This window comes from Epargyreus clarus, unplaced genomic scaffold (assembly GCF_041222505.1).
Source record: "Epargyreus clarus isolate Ecla_fem2 unplaced genomic scaffold, WU_Ecla_fem_2.2 ptg000015l, whole genome shotgun sequence".
NCBI classification, from domain to species: domain Eukaryota; kingdom Metazoa; phylum Arthropoda; class Insecta; order Lepidoptera; family Hesperiidae; genus Epargyreus; species Epargyreus clarus.
Window position 1 is genome coordinate 9,759,717 of NW_027332223.1, and position 16,257 is coordinate 9,775,973.

General features: G+C 37.3%; 1 protein-coding gene across 2 annotated transcripts in view; it reads right to left on the reverse strand.

Moving 5' to 3' along the window:
- Positions 1 to 157: 157 nt before the first annotated feature.
- The window catches only part of Lim3 (Lim3 homeobox protein), a 49,889-nt gene continuing 33,789 nt past the window's right edge, over positions 158 to 16,257 (reverse strand). Inside the window, exons 1-7 of one of the 2 annotated variants that reach the window (XM_073080607.1) lie at positions 9,427 to 9,553; positions 8,344 to 8,518; positions 7,730 to 7,932; positions 6,973 to 7,159; positions 2,373 to 2,530; positions 1,722 to 1,898; positions 158 to 1,101 (exon numbers count right to left, since the gene is read on the reverse strand). In XM_073080607.1, coding sequence (XP_072936708.1) covers positions 944 to 1,101; positions 1,722 to 1,898; positions 2,373 to 2,530; positions 6,973 to 7,159; positions 7,730 to 7,932; positions 8,344 to 8,518; positions 9,427 to 9,523 — 1,155 coding nt within the window. In that variant the 5' untranslated portion in view covers positions 9,524 to 9,553 and the 3' untranslated portion in view covers positions 158 to 943. Of the gene's footprint in view, positions 1,102 to 1,721; positions 1,899 to 2,372; positions 2,531 to 6,972; positions 7,160 to 7,729; positions 7,933 to 8,343; positions 8,519 to 9,426; positions 9,554 to 16,257 lie in introns of those variants that run through there. The other variant, XM_073080606.1, reaches the window with a different exon arrangement.

Here is a 16,257-nt window from a genome sequence, read left to right on the forward strand (position 1 = left end):
GATTTAGTAGTTAATAGTTGCTTGGAGACTCTTTAATAGTTTATGCATCTATAAAGACATGCTTACGCGATAGAACCCAATGGGTGCTCAGGCTTACAACAAATTTAAGACCGATTTCATACATTCTCAGACCAATTTGATTACAATTGTGGTCTGCAGATTACCGTTTAAAACAGATGGACGGCATGAACGTCTGCTACATATATTTAAAAAATCTAATTAAATATGTTTAAATTAAGGATTCACTTACCGTTCAATTAGTACACATCGGAAGAAATGCACTAACGGGTTGCAGAATCACATCATTCTTCACATGTGTCTTTAGTTATGGCAGAAATAAAAAACTCTTTAACTAGCCAATAGATAAATTAGTTTAACCTACTCCCTGCTGTACCAAATGATCGTACAAGATGTTTACTTCCGTCAGAAACCCATCTAGATATTTGACACTCATTCCTTAACTCTAAATAACATACATATACAATTATGTGTAATGAAGTATGTTCACACTAATATTTACAATTAACCTCGTTATTTTAAGGCATTAAACATTTTACATTTGTGCTCCTTTTATTTATTACATCACACGTTTCCACAATATTTACATATTACTTTACGTCTCCGTTTTTATTTTTGTACATCATATTTGGAATGTAATTGAACTGCGATCGATTATTACTACGGTCACCTGATCACGACTTTGGTTTATATCTATTTAGAATTAGAATTGTTTTTCCTTATAAACAATGATTATTCACAAACTGTCTTTTCTATTTAAATAGACTGTCAATGTAGCCTGCCTGTCCTCTTGTACGTATCTGTATAGAAGTCACATCTCTCGCTTGACGACGAGTTCGAGCGGTTGCATGCCGAGGACTTGCGGGGGGCAGGGCGCGGGCAGCGGCGGGGGCGCGGGGTGCGCGTGCGCCGGCGGTGGCCGCCGCTAGGGGAAGCCTCTGGGCGAGTAGTGGTGCGGCTCGCCTAACCACGAGTCGGGTGACGGCGGGAAGTCGGGGTAGCCCCCCGCCGCGGGTGATGATGAACTACTCATGTCGGATGCGCCACCCGCTCCACCGCCTAGACCTCCGCTCATGGCTTGGCCTTTAACACAAAAGGAATATTAGTAAAAATTTTGATGGTGGCATTAATAAAGGAAAATGGTTTGAAAATCTCAATTATATATTGTCACACAACATAATCGAAAAAATCATCATATGTGAGTCGTAGGGTTTAGTCCAGTACCCTTAGTATAAGTTTATACGTTTTTATAAAAATGACTGTTTTTGTATTTGTTTACGTATTTGTCCATACATTTCCAATCAGCGCTCCTAGCGGACTGTATCAGAACTGATTGGACATGTATGGGAAATACATAAACAAATACAAAAACAGTAATTTATGTAAAAATATAAAAACTCATAAGGGTACAGGAGATATAGGACCTATTTATAAGTATAATATGTGTACAAGAAGGCTTTGTGGATAAACAATACAAAATCAATACTTCAACATACCTTTTAAAACCTTTACCTAAGTTATACTTATTAACGTGTTATTAATACCCAATATCATATTATTATAACAGCCTGCAATATATTATTGCAGGCTGTTATACTGTTGCACTCTCACTCGAGAGTACTCTACATTCTATTACCACATAACAGTGTTTCATAACATCAGAACGTACGCCTAAATCCTTTGGTTACATACAACGAACATACCAATATTAGTGTAGACGAGGTGGTCGGGCGGGTAGTGGTAGTGCGCGTGGGGCGGCGAGTGCGCGCGCAGGTAGGGCGGCGTGGGCGCGAACCGCGCGCTGGCCGCCGCGCCGCCGCCCGCCGGCGAGCCCTCCTCGCCGCCCAGCGCCACCGTGCTGTAGCTGTCGTTGCTAAGCTCTGTGGAAATGTATCTGTATTTATAAATGTGGTTTAATTACATAAAATGTTATATGGTTCTTTTAAAATTGGTTATTGAATGAGTTATACATAGATATGTTCGACCTATAAAAATAATTCTATGAGTAACTCTGATACCGTAAAAATAAAATTCTGTTATTGTGCCTAGTCTTTGAAGTTGAGCAAATTATTGAAAAACTTTAACACTCACTCATTGTAAGTGTAGAAGATTTTAAAACATTCGAACTATATTAATTGCAAGTACCTACTTACCATTTGTAACTACTGTTAAAATCTTTAATTTACTATTAAGAAGTTTTTTGTAAAATGTATAGGAAAAAATAATAAATAATATTTTATTTTCATTATTCTCTGAGGAACATTCTAATCCAAGATTTCACATAATTGAAAATATAGAAAACGAAGATCACATAAAAGAACACATTTGGGACAATCTACAATTACTGAACTTACCATGGTGGCTGAAGGAATCCAGGTCGATTTTAAGTTCATCCTTATCCAGTAGGCGGTCGTGTCGTGGTGAGCTGCCACCTGAGCCTTTCATCGACCTAAAGTACTGCGACCATCGAGTGCGACCGGCGTCTTTCTTCAATCTCTTTTCTTTAGCTCTTCTGTTGATAAACAAAAGTATTACCTACTAATAATACGCCTAAATACAGATATACAATTATAATTGTAATTAAATAGATCAATGAGTCAAAGTCAACGTGAGTAAATCCTATACGTTCACCTACGTAGACACATTGATAGTAGCGCACATTAAAGTAAACATCATGTAAACATAATGTTCAATCCTTGTAACTTTAGGAGGGTAGATACAAATATTTCACCAGAGTTGTCTTGTTAATGTCAGTTCGTGCGGTTTTCACGTGGACTAGCCGTGCTACCGCGTGTGCATTGTGAAGTGCAAAGAGACTACTCCTCAGGAAGATCAAACCGTGCTTACTTCCTTGAGCACCTTGACAGCACCGTGCGCATCACCCCTGACATGATTTGAGCCCGCAGATCGACTTGGAAGGCAAGGTTGGTGAATTTATCTACTCATCTGCTGGGACGAGGATTGGGTCATACCTCTTACAATTATACACCATATAGTCCTCTATGTCTCGATAGGATTGCGTGACCGTGCCCTTAAATCTACAATTTTGTCTGGCTTTCGAGCTGGACCGTACACATAATGTTAATAACATGAAGCAATTTAATTACAATGGGATGTACATTGTACAAGTATCATGAATGTAACCCATCTCTGTTCCACTGGGTACATTTTCTTGTTAGGACGCTTTCTACACTCACAGCCCCACACTAGGATTCCCTGTGTCGTGGGTGCCATGGACACACACATAGACAAATACACAAACACCCAGACCCAGAAACAGAAATCTAAATTCATCATTTAGATATCTGTCTGGCCGGGGATCGAACTCGGGACCCTATGCGCGTCAGACCGGTATGGTGGCCGCTCCGCCACGCGGGTCGTCAGACAGTCTGACAGAGAAACAAAATTATCTTACAATGGAAACGGTTTAGTCATCCTCGCGATAAGTCTATATAAATTTGGTTGTAATGTTCACATCACAAAACAAAAACATAAAAGTAAAAGTCAAACTCTTCGAAAAAATCAATACAAATTCTTGGTCGATCCACTTATGAACCTGTAATACTGGAGACATGTATAGGTGGGACATGTAGATAGGTATTAAGTACCTACTAAGACGTAATTTTGTTCATACCCCATCGCATGACTCAATTCCTTCTCGAGAGCCCATAAACGGTCGTTTGCTTTTGATTAAAGATAATAACCGTAGCATACATAGCATAGCAAACCACCCCATTGTGTGTTCGCATTTTGCGTGAGTTATTAGCGGGGAGGGAGTCGCTTTTCAACAAAGCGTGTGATTAATTAAAGTGCCCTCGCCCAGCCCGCTGGGACATACTCGATGTAGGTACGGATGATTATTGGGACAACGTCATGCAATAACTCTTTTAACAACATACATCTATAATAGCATATCGTATAATGTCCTAACGAAGTATACGGTTAGTCGGTGGAAACTAAATTCTATTATGAAAAATAAATACAATAATATTTCTTAGCCATATTTTATGAAAATTATGACTTTGAACCTAAATAAGTTTTTAGGAAACAAGTATAAGTATACCTACATTTTTATCATTACGTTAATACATAATTATACATACTACAAAACACGCCATTATTTTTTAAATTTTGATAGAAATATTGTTGATTTTCTTCAGTCGCTACTGAAATAAAAAGATGGACCGTAGGTATGCTTGATAATTATACAAAGTATAAAGTTTTAGTTAATAGAATATTCTGAATTGGATAACCGATCGGGTAGACACCTAAATGTTAAATGTTTATATTTCTTCCAGGTCTGAGTGTTGTAAGCGTCTTTGTGCGTGGTACCAGCAGCAAAAATCCTAATATGGGGATCCTACGAGTGTAAAAAGCGTTAACCAGGTATTTATTAACTATATTACATGAACTAACTACAAGTTTTTGTGTATACCTAACTCAACAAAGAGCTGAGTCGAGCATTGATAACGAGTGCAATTTTATGAGGCGCGGCAAAGCGCAGGGCGTGACGCCTGCCGTGACGGCAACCGCTCGCACGCGACTAAACAAAACTGTTCTATATTTATAAAGATTTTTCCTATAAATACTATGTTGTATAAACGTTGATAACAAATTTTCACCATAAAACCTTTATAGGATAAACTCGGTGAAATTAACCGTTAGTTGTAGGACGGACGCCTTGGGCGGTTTGATATAATTAATATCAGAGTTGACGGTACCACCGCGGTAGTTCAAAATTGTTGACTAGCAATTAAAGATGCACTGAACAAAAACATCATATTCAATTTGATGTCCACTTGAAGGTGCCCATTAGTTACGCAAAACGTAGTTTGGCCTGTGTTATACATTGCAAAGCTTGTAATGCAATGCGCACATCATCATCATCAACCCATTTTTGTCCCACTCCTGAATCGGGTCTCCTCTTAGAATGAGAAGGATTAGGCCATAGTCTATAGTATTGGTAGACTTCACATACCTTTGAGATTTTTTTTAAATACTTTCAGGTATGCAGGTTTCCTCACGATGTTTTCCTTCACCGTTTTAGCAAGTGGTAATTAATTTATAATACGCACATAATTTCGAAAAAATCAAAGGTGCGTGCCTGGGATATGAACCTCGGACCCCTCGATCGAAAGGCCGAGTTTCTTAACCACTAGGCTATCCTGACTACATAAAATAATGCGCACATCTAAGAGGATATTCTGTTTGCAAACCTATCAAAGATCAGAATTACGTTAATGTCAAGCCAAAACCTTCGAAATATACCTACATTATAACCTGACTCCAAGCCAAAATTGAGACATCTAATTATTATCAAACTAAGGTATCCAACGGTGTTAATTTGGTTGAAAATACTAAGGTCATGGTTTGTATCATTATGTAGTGATACGGGTGCGATTGCTATGTACCTAAGTCAATATATACATAGTGACAAGCACACAAAACCACGGACGTCAAAGGTCATCCTTTGAGCCCCAAGGTCTTTGCGAGCAATAGGTACAATAACGGTAGTGACCTATGCATTGACTACCGATGTACAATCGATCAATTAGAATTTAATAGAACGCACCTACCACAGTCATTTGATCCAACATAAAACGTATTAAGTTTAAAAGAATGCTCGCAAAAATATGATTAGCAAAAAAAGTGAAATGGTAGTTAAACATTTTGACGTTTTATTAAAATATTTCGATTTTAACTATATTAACATTTCAACCATTTTTACTTTAATGGCGTCCATGTAGCGCTGTTATGTTCTAATTCCATGAATAGTTAAAGCTAATAGCCTAATATCACTTTTTCGATACATGCCATTTTGCAAACACTACGCCGAAAGATTACTTTATTACTTTTTTATCCGATCAATGCCGTACATTGAGGAGAGAAAAGTGCTTTGATAAGTCCTAACTAGGATCTTTCGATTTTTTTTTAGTTTTTAGTACGTTATCTACATCATTATTATCTTCTTTTTTTCAATAAAACCGTTTAACTTTAATATTTTTTACTTATTTTATTAATGTTTCTAAGTAAAATCTCATTGTTAAATTCAAATACTTTGAATAGTCAGTCCGCTTTTGTATCTATTCCTCTTTTATTTCCCCCATAACCTGCCATTCCTTAAGTAATATTTGCAGTACATATTTTACCTTCACTACCCATATTATTATGTCGTATTCGCTTGTGACGTCGTATGAGCTTGTATCGCAAAGAATTAGATTGTGTAACTAAATTCGCCGTGACCGTAAAATATTAATCTTAGTACGTCTCGTTAAGCCACTAACCATATCAAAATCATTAGTACTCACTCCATTTCTCACGTCCAGTGCGGAAGGAATCGATAATCGATTGTGAATATCACATCCACGAGTATATAATATTTCGTACGGTTATTAAAAACACGGGTACTGCGTTGGTAAATTCCATGAAATCTTAGATAGATGTATACCTACGTATAGTCCGCCCTGAATATAGAAATGAATCGCGTCGCCATATCAAATTGTATGATTGCACCTGCTCGCAACAACTTCAGAGCGGACTAGCAGTTTGACGCGGACTATACTTACTTAAGAGAAACAGTAGGAATTAAGTATTTCAAACAGGAAACTTTGTTACAATTTTGACACTGATCTGTACTTGTACATAGATTGTCCTCCCTATATGAAATTTACCAATCCGTTCTTGGCTAGCTTAGTCGACTATGCCCTAATCCATCTCATCCTTAGGGTATCCTTGCTTAATAGTAAGAGTACTTAATAGTACTCTAGACAGGTAATGGGTTGATGATAATGACGATGAAAAATGTTATAATCCGGAGGATATTCATCTACTTGAGGTCCTACCGGAGCAAAGAAGATACCCTCAAGATTCGAAGAATTCTTAATACGACTGCCAAAGAAGCTAGTTCCACGTCGTATGAAATCATAGACATGGTTATAAAATTAAATTACCTACCTGTTTTGAAACCACACTTGAACAACACGCATGTCCAAGCCGGTGTCTTGTGCGAGTTGTTCCCGAACGTGTCTCGCTGGTTTTGGACTACTGCTGTACGCACTTTTGAGGGTTTCCAGCTGCTTCGCCGTGATTGTGGTACGCGGCCGTTTGCTCGCCGCATCGCCGTCTAAGGAACCTTCGCCACCTATAGAGTTAAATGTTGGTATATGTTTATGCCAATAATCTATTTCAATTTCGAATTTGTCTCTTCCATGCATCATCTTTCCATCAGTCTGTGATTTGTCTCCTTCCATCATCTTTCCATCAGTTCTTAAAGTCTACTTCTGCCAAATATAACTGTAAACCTCCCTTGTTTTTTTATAAGCGAGTTGACAAAATATAACAATCAGTGAATCGTTAAAAAATGTAAATACACCTAATGAATATCCGAAGTAAACAGATAAATAGGCTGCAAAATAGAAATAAAAGTAACTCGGGATACTCTTATTCAATTATTAATAAATAGTACATTACAATACGAGGACTCGTGTGATTGCAGTCCTCGCCTGCGGCTCGGCCTGCAAACTCACACTTGTCAGAAAAACATTTTTCGTCCGCGTGTTGTATAAAATTTTATATTACGGGGTCGGAAATGGGGGTTTTGCGCACGCGAAGCGTGCGTAAAACGTCCATTTACGCACGCCGTGATATAAAAGATATTATTCGTCATCGGGCCAGTTTCGATATAATTTTAAATATTAATTATTAATCCTACCTTTCGCTCTAGCGGCTTCATAATCCGGCTTGCAGACGAGCTTCCCATCCTCCATGAGGTAGAACTCATCCCCAGTGTTGAGGGTGCGTGCACAGGCCGCGCACGCGAAGCACCGCATGTGGTAGACGTGGGACTGCGCGCGGCGGACCACCTGCGTGGGGGGGATGCCCTGCCCGCATCCCGCGCACTTGGTGCCGAACCGCCTGGGACAACAGCCGCAATCGAACAACATTATCATCGTGAAATGTAGGTGACAGTGCTCAAATATCACATCTAATTTAGATTATAAGAATGTAGAATTTCAAGACGTCTTTGGAGTAGTAGATGCAACTCCGCGTGAAGCACTTTTTAAAAAACCTAATATAATCACTAATAAATTAATTCTGTGATTTAAAATTAATTATTTTTTGTGAAACTATTTCGTCTGTGAGTGCTATTATCAATGGACAAATAATACATTCTCTTCGCACTTTAAAAAGTAGTTTCTTCAGTCAATCGTACATTGTAAGGTTTAAGTTTAAGTAAGGATCCCCCTGTAATTGACATAACACTTGTCGAACTACTTAAGACCAACGAGCACTTCATTTACAAGTACACCATATAAAGCGGCTTACTTGAAGAAGTCCTCCGTGCAGTAGAGCTGGTTGTTCCTCGCGAAGCACTTCCCGGAGAGCATGGCGCGGCACTCCACGCAGCGCAGGCAGCCCGCGTGCCACGTGCGGTCCGACACCTTCAGCACGTACCGGTCCACGATCATCTCGTGGCAACCGCCGCACTTCGGGATGCTGGCTGCAAATGTTGATTTAGTTAGATTCTAATTTAGACCAAGTCTAGACTTTTAAGATAAATCCGAACGTAGATTATTGTGCCTTATTTGGATTAGTACGTATATCCAATCTTAACGTAATGATATAAATTGTGCAATGCGTTTTGTACAGGCTTATGTGTACAAATCATTTGGTCAATTGGTAGGTTTCTTTTTATAAGTTGTGAATACCCAGGTCTACAAAATTGTAGAGTCATTCCTTCGTATTGACATTATGGTCTTGATACGTATATTATACAATAAATAGATGCTTATAATATTATAATATAAGTAGATATACATATCGCTATTAACATCGTACAGGTATTCATATAAATATTGTGAAATGAAAGCGTTCAATTTGGTAGAATTCCGGTAAGCACTATTATTCAAAATATTTAAGTTATTAGGAAGCTAGGGCTCGTGCCCATTAATGGGACATTTAATGGGAGTTTAATTAATATAAATTTAACAGAGGTTACCTAGAGCTCTCTCTACTTTTTTAGAAATATATGAAGTTCATTTTTAATTGCGCGGTAATTCGGTCTATACCTTTTTGCATGCACGTTTCAAAATACAGATATACGTTTAACACATAAAAGTAATAACAACATTACACGTGGACCATATGGGATGTTGATAGATTTTAGCACGCCACGTCACGGCACTAGTTTCTAATAATGCTATCAAGTACTTTTTATAATCACTGTATTGTTTTGGCACTTACTCATAGACATAGCTAATTAAGACACACATTATATATACCGACATTATTACATGTATATTTATAGACACGTTTGATACTTCCTTGAAAACACTAAACTTTCCCGCTACCACGGCGATGTTTACGTTTTCAAAACACACTTCCTACCAACACTACACGTTTACGTACACAGAAAAACTTCAGGTAGGTGTTCCAGCTGGATCGGCGGGACGCGCATGTCCCCGAGGTCGGTGTCCTCGCCTGGGTACATCATGGCACCCAACATGCTCCTGACACAACCGCCCTGGGCCGCAGCGACGCGCGCACTGCCGCCACCCCGCGGCGCTACCCCAACCCTCTTATCACTGCTCCTACGCTATTGGTTGACGCCTCTTTAATGATAACAGCCACCACGCCCATCGACCAATCCTCGACTAGATCGGATCCACCCAGCGATCGATCGCAAAGAGAATTTTCCCAACATTTCCTTGCTCGCGATATTGTACGCTCAACATCCCACCTAGACGGATGTAGTACTTTGCCCGTATATAGCTTGTGTGTTTTTGCTTCCAAATGCTCTTTTTCAGTTCATGCTCTTATGCTTTTCCCGCTAACATGCCTTTGCACTACGTTCAAAATATCTTTCCGTACATTTCTAGGGTACCAACTTAGTAACACAAAGGTATCTGAATTGCCATCAAGTACATAGGTGATTAATGTTTACTCTATTATATCATATCAACAAAATGATAAAATACATGAACATGGTTTTCCTAACTTGTCTCTTATCTTATTCGTATAAATTTAAAGATTTAATTATTAGTATCGCATATTAGGTAGGTAGTTAGGTATGAATATTTTACTTCTTATGATTTAAATTTAACTCTAGGTTACCTATAATTTTTAATGTGTCTTTTTTCAACAAGCATATTCGAGCAGTATGGTAAAGTATATGGTCGGGAAAAATCTACTCTTGCCCAATAGCATTGCAGTCATACAAGTATTTAGTTTTCATGATTTCTTAGATACCAGTAAAACTACAAAACAATGCCTACTAAAGGGCACTTACGTTAGTGTAAAAACACAAACAAAAACACCAGTGTCATATTTCGCACATTACCAGGCTGCCATAAATTCTAACTATAAATCTCTAACGTAATCCGGCCTAGGCCTTGGTCAAGCGTGACCTGCGTTGTTGGGCTCACAATAAATTATACAAGTGAGCGCGAGGGCAGCGGCGTGTGGAACTTTACGAGCGCATAAATCACAGGCCGACGTCACTCACTACACCCTGGACTGCGTACTTCAGATCGTGTTATGAGCTCAGACATATCAGATGAAATCTCCCCAAAGACATACAATTTAATAGCAAGACACTGATATAACTGCGACGTTGTGTATATTTTCCGACTTAACGATCATTCTATTTATTGAGATAGGTCGTGGTAATAGTATTTTTCAGACATACTTCCAAAGAGATGCATAAAATGTACCCAACGAACAGATCGTTGCCAAGGTACTTACTTAGTACCTATTACACCAAATTAGTTAACGTTTCTTTATCTATGGTTAGAAAAGGTTAACTTTAAAGTGGAACCAACCTATGGTGTCATTTCAAATCAATCACGGGCCGACGTCACTCACTACACCCTGGACTGCCCGTACTTCGGATCGCGTTATGAGCTCAAACATATCAGATGAGATCTCCCCAAAAACATACAATTTTATAGCAAGACACTATTTGTAAGATATAAATTCAACGTTGTGTATATTTTCCGACTGAACGATAATTTTATTTATTGAGATAGGTCGTGGTAATAGTATTTTTCAGACATACTTCCAAAGAGATGCATAAAATGTACCCAACGTTCGTTGCCAAGGTACTTACTTAGTACCTATTACACCAAATTAGTTAACTTTTCTAAATCTACGGTTAGAAAAGGTTAACTTTAAAGTGGAACCAACCTATGGTGTCATTTCAAATAAATCACGGGCCGACGTCACTCAGTACACCCTGGACTGCCCGTACTTCGGATCGGGTTATGAGCTCAAACATTTCAGATGAGATCTTCCCAAAGACATACGATTTATTAGTAAGACACTGTTTGTAAGATATAAATGCGACGTTGTTTATATTTTCCGACTTAACGATAATTTTATCTGTGTGTATGAGTAAGATAAATATACATATTTGCTTCCTACTTAAATCTGAATTTAAGGACCAAAAAAAAATTTGAGATTGATTAGGTCCCTAACGCACAATAGTATCAGGTTTTTCATTCCTTGCATTAGGATACGTGTTAACACTCGTGGAATCGTGAGCCCCGTAAACGCAAGAGAGGGAGGGTGGGCAGCGCGGGCGCATTTTAGTTTTGTGCTAGCATCGACGGGGCCGGTCGAGCACAAGTTTTACGAATAAAGAGAAAATAAAAATCAATTTTAAATTTTTAAATATTCAGAACGTGTTCAGTTACTAGACGTTAATTTAATTCCGCCATAAGTATATTTTAAAGCAACAACAGCAATAACAAAAATACGCATACGACGCTTGAATAACTATTTCTTAATTCACTATTTGAAGCACTAATCAAATTAGATTTCATTTTATTTACTTCACTGACGTGGTTGCATGCTGTTTATTTATATAATACATTGTATGCAATATTTCCTAAAGGAAGGTGTGCAAATCATGCTTTTCAACGTGGCAACAAAAAACGACGTTGTGTGGGTTGTTATGAAAAGTTACGACGCACATTAAACAGCACTGAGGCTTCAAAAAAAGAACAAAAGAGTTACCATAATTTGCGCTAAATGCAACCAAGCAATGTGCATGTTTTAATGAAAAATATTTGTCCTAATTTATAAGTTTTATTAAACAAAACAAATTTATATCGATATCTCAGATTTTGTTTTATTTCCATCACTAGTTACTACACATGTTGAACTATCTTTGGTTGCTGTAGGAGATACAGTCGATACCCTATTTTTATTTTTTATTCGTAGTTTATTCTAATGTCATAACTGCGAGAGAACTTAGCAAAATATAGAGGAATAGGGCTATCTTTGACACACAAAAAAATCAAATATATATCATTGGTTTTTTGGAAGACATAAATTATTTTCGAAACTGTATTTTTAGGAGACCTCATGGTCTCAAACGCACCAAAGGCTAGGTTAGTTGTTAGATCTTTTAGGTCCCCAAAGTACCAGATAAAATTTCTTTGAAAATGATGACGCAGGCAACGTGTTAATACAACGATCAATTTCTGTTCTACCATCTTTAAAACGCAAAGTAAATTGTACTTATCTATTGCTACTGAACTTATTAGAAGTTCTACTAACGGTGAGCTGACCACGGGTTGCGACCAATCATTGCATTTTTCAATATTACGATGATTCTCTTATACCTAATACTACCATCAAACTTTCTAAATTTGTTTCATTAACTTCTAACTCTATAGGTAAGTATTTTAATCATCTCAAAAAGTGTCCGCTCAAATTCTAGTCAGTTTATGTAACAGATGTGTATCTGTAAAAGTTTTCGATATTTTCTTTTTTTCTATTTTAATAAACTATCGAAACTACCCTTACTATACCACTATAGCTGGATATTCGGTAAAATCTCCTTCAACTTCCACGTCAATCGATGCTCAAAAAGATGTCCTTGTGAGTGGGATTTTGTTTCATAATTGTGGAGCGGTCGCGTGCGGCGTCCCCTGGGCACAGGCACGCGCCAGCTCCGCAGCTCCGCGGTAATTGAGGGCTGCTAGCACTGCTCGAGCTTCTGCTAATCTCATGATCGGATGCGACAAGCGTGTAGTCGTCCGGAATATGTTTTACTGGTTGAGAGTTTTGAGATTTTATCAATAATAAGTAAAAATTGTTTTAAATGATTGAGTAAGTAAACTATTAGTAGGCGCTTGATTGTTACCTACTTTTTACTTACGATCGAATAAGGAAACTGTTAGTTGGCCCTTATCTAAGAATTATTTTCGAATGATTTTTAATACATGGTTATCACACTAACGACAATAAACTAGTAACAACGTACACATAATGATGTGTACATTGTTACTCGTTTGTTTCATTTCAGTAATGATTTTGTACATGAAAAGATTAGCAAAGTTAAAATAGGAAACAAGCATGCAGTCCACCTGATTGCGGGACGCCTTCCGCCCGCGGAATCTAATGGTTGAGTCCCATATAGATAGGCTCTACCTGGAGCCAATCATCTCCTGAGGTCTTAATAATCGCCTCACCTATATCTAAGTCAGCCGGCATCCGGCACTTCATCCGGCACGGCACCCCTTCTACCGGATAGCAGAACTACTTCACTAACTAACTAACTAGAAATAGCTGTGGTAGTGATATCTCCCCGGTGGAACCATATAGAATGTCATAGCGAAAAAATTATAAGCCTATGGGTGGAACCATACTCCCTCTATATTCATTTTGCACAATATTCATTTTACTATACCTACCTAGTTATATGTATATTAAAACAAATATTGAAACTGTATTTCTTAAAACATATCGTTGGTAGATAAGTACGTATACTTCTAATATAGTTTGTTTCAAAAAGTTTGAATTGAAAGCGGTTCTTTATACACGTAGAGTAACCTTAACCTTGAGCATTACTTAAGCTTCATTCTGGGTATTGGTGTGGAAGTGAACCCTCTGTTATTAAAGGCGAAATGAAAAATTCTTAAAGAATAAAAACAAAAAAAGCAAGATTATATTATGACTATAAAAATTAATTATATTATGAAATAACTAGCTGATCCGGCAAACGTTGTGTTTCCATATAAATAAAAAATGTAAAGCGTGAAAACCCCTTATCACTTAGGGGTATGAAAAATAAATAGTACCCGATTCTCAAACCTACTGAATATGCATATAAAATTTGGTGAAAATCGGTAAAACCGTTTCGGAGGAGTACGGTAACTAACATTGTGTCACGAGAATTTTATATATAAAATATCGGTAATAAGTTTATAATATATGTATATCTGGTAATAGGCATCAATAGCGTACCAACCTATTATTTTTTTATGGAAACATCTTTATTTCGAATATATAGTTACTAATATAATTTGGGGTATCAGTCGAGAAGAAACGTAATAGGAAATTGCAAATTTTAAGGACTCTACATACTGATGATAACTACCCTGTTCCTTTAAGAAAGAAATAGATGCCCATGAAAAGGTCTACTACCTTCAAATCAGAGCAATACGAATCATTCACACGGTTCCCATTTGAGCACAAGATAAATTTGTCGCAGTTTATTTTCCCCATAGGCCCAAGCCCTCAGCGGTGTTGGGTTACTGGGAAACTGCTATCGTTTCGGACATCTCATATCAATAATTGTATCCCATAGAATCGTATAGAATATTTGTAATGTCAATTTGATACATATTTGCCTATTAATTTCTGTTTGATGTTCCGTTCATTCACTTAGGGTTGATATTGCACATTTACTTGAAAATATTGTAGTTATTGTTACGCGTAATATTTGTCCTATGTAGCTGATTATTGTTTAAATACTTTGATATATCTACATAGAAAATATAATATGATGGGTCTTTTCATGGTCTAACTTTGACTTGCACAGAAATTACCATTTCAAACTTTATCCTAACAGGGAAGTTTACGCGTATCTAAGCTGTGGATTTAAGTACCTATGTATGACTTTCCTCTCCTCAGAGCTATTAACAGATCAATGGACAGCATGTACACCCAGCTCCAAAAATAGATGAACATATTAAAGTTTCAAAAATACCTATACCTACACCCAAACGTTCATAAGTAGCTGAACAAAACTAGCACCATAATTAGATGAACATCGTAAAGTTTCACAAGTAGTTGAAAACTACAGTGTCAAAAGTAGCTGAACAGTAACATATCATATTATTGACTTTACTTATTTTACACATACGGTGTTATGAACGTTTGGGTGTATAGATATTTTATGGGAGTTTTGATCTGCTTATCTACTAATGAAGTTGACTGTACCTCATTTGTGTACGTACACACGTACGCAGTTATCCACGTAAGTACATATTTGTTAGTCTACGGCAGAACATACTATGTCCATTTGCTACTAAAATTACGAGCTCAATAAATTTGATTTAAATTATGAATGTACCTTTTACCCCGTACGAAGCCACGTGCTCGCGCCCGTCACAAATGTTCTAACTTGATAATGTCCCCGTTATCTGATTACAACGGAACCGAAAAATTATATCATTCGGTAATTAGATTAAAATGCAATTTAGAGATGCGCCGCGGGGGGCGCGGAGGAACGCTTTATGGTGCTGCTGGGGCGCTGGTCCCCCGTGACAGGGCTGGCTTGTTGATGTTATCGTGGGAGGTGGAATTAGAAAATATGTCTTTGTATTAAAAATAAACTTTGTAGGTAGGAAATATTTTGTGTAAAGGATGAATAAGCATGAAGCCCATTTGTTGGTTTGTGGACTCTACAATCTAGAGGTTGAATAGTGGTCATTCAAATATGACAGGAATCTTATAAGAAATTATGATGCTATCCTTATTGTATGTATAGTTTCATAAAGAATAACAAATAATACGAGTGCTTCTTTCAAAAAAATAATATAAATTAAATTATTTAATAATCATAATTTAAATTTGATAGAGCCTCCCATAATACGAATCACTTATTTCTCTCTTATTTTAGTAATGAAAACCGCTACTGTACTTTATTGAACTATATTTAGTTATTTACTATACCTACTGTGTTAAGTTATTTAGTTAGTAGTTTAGTTAGTTGTTATTATCGTTAGGTAGAGACACAGATACCAACCATTGTGGATTATATGCTCCTTTGCTACAACAAGAGCACACGGCGTGATTCAAATCTATGTTGTAACGTTTGCTAAGTAACAGGCGTTAGACATGAAATGTAAGTAAGTAAACGTTATTATAAGATTATTATTGCATTTAAATAATGTTTACCACAGGTACATAACATTATGACTACATTAGGACTTGTAGGACATGTTG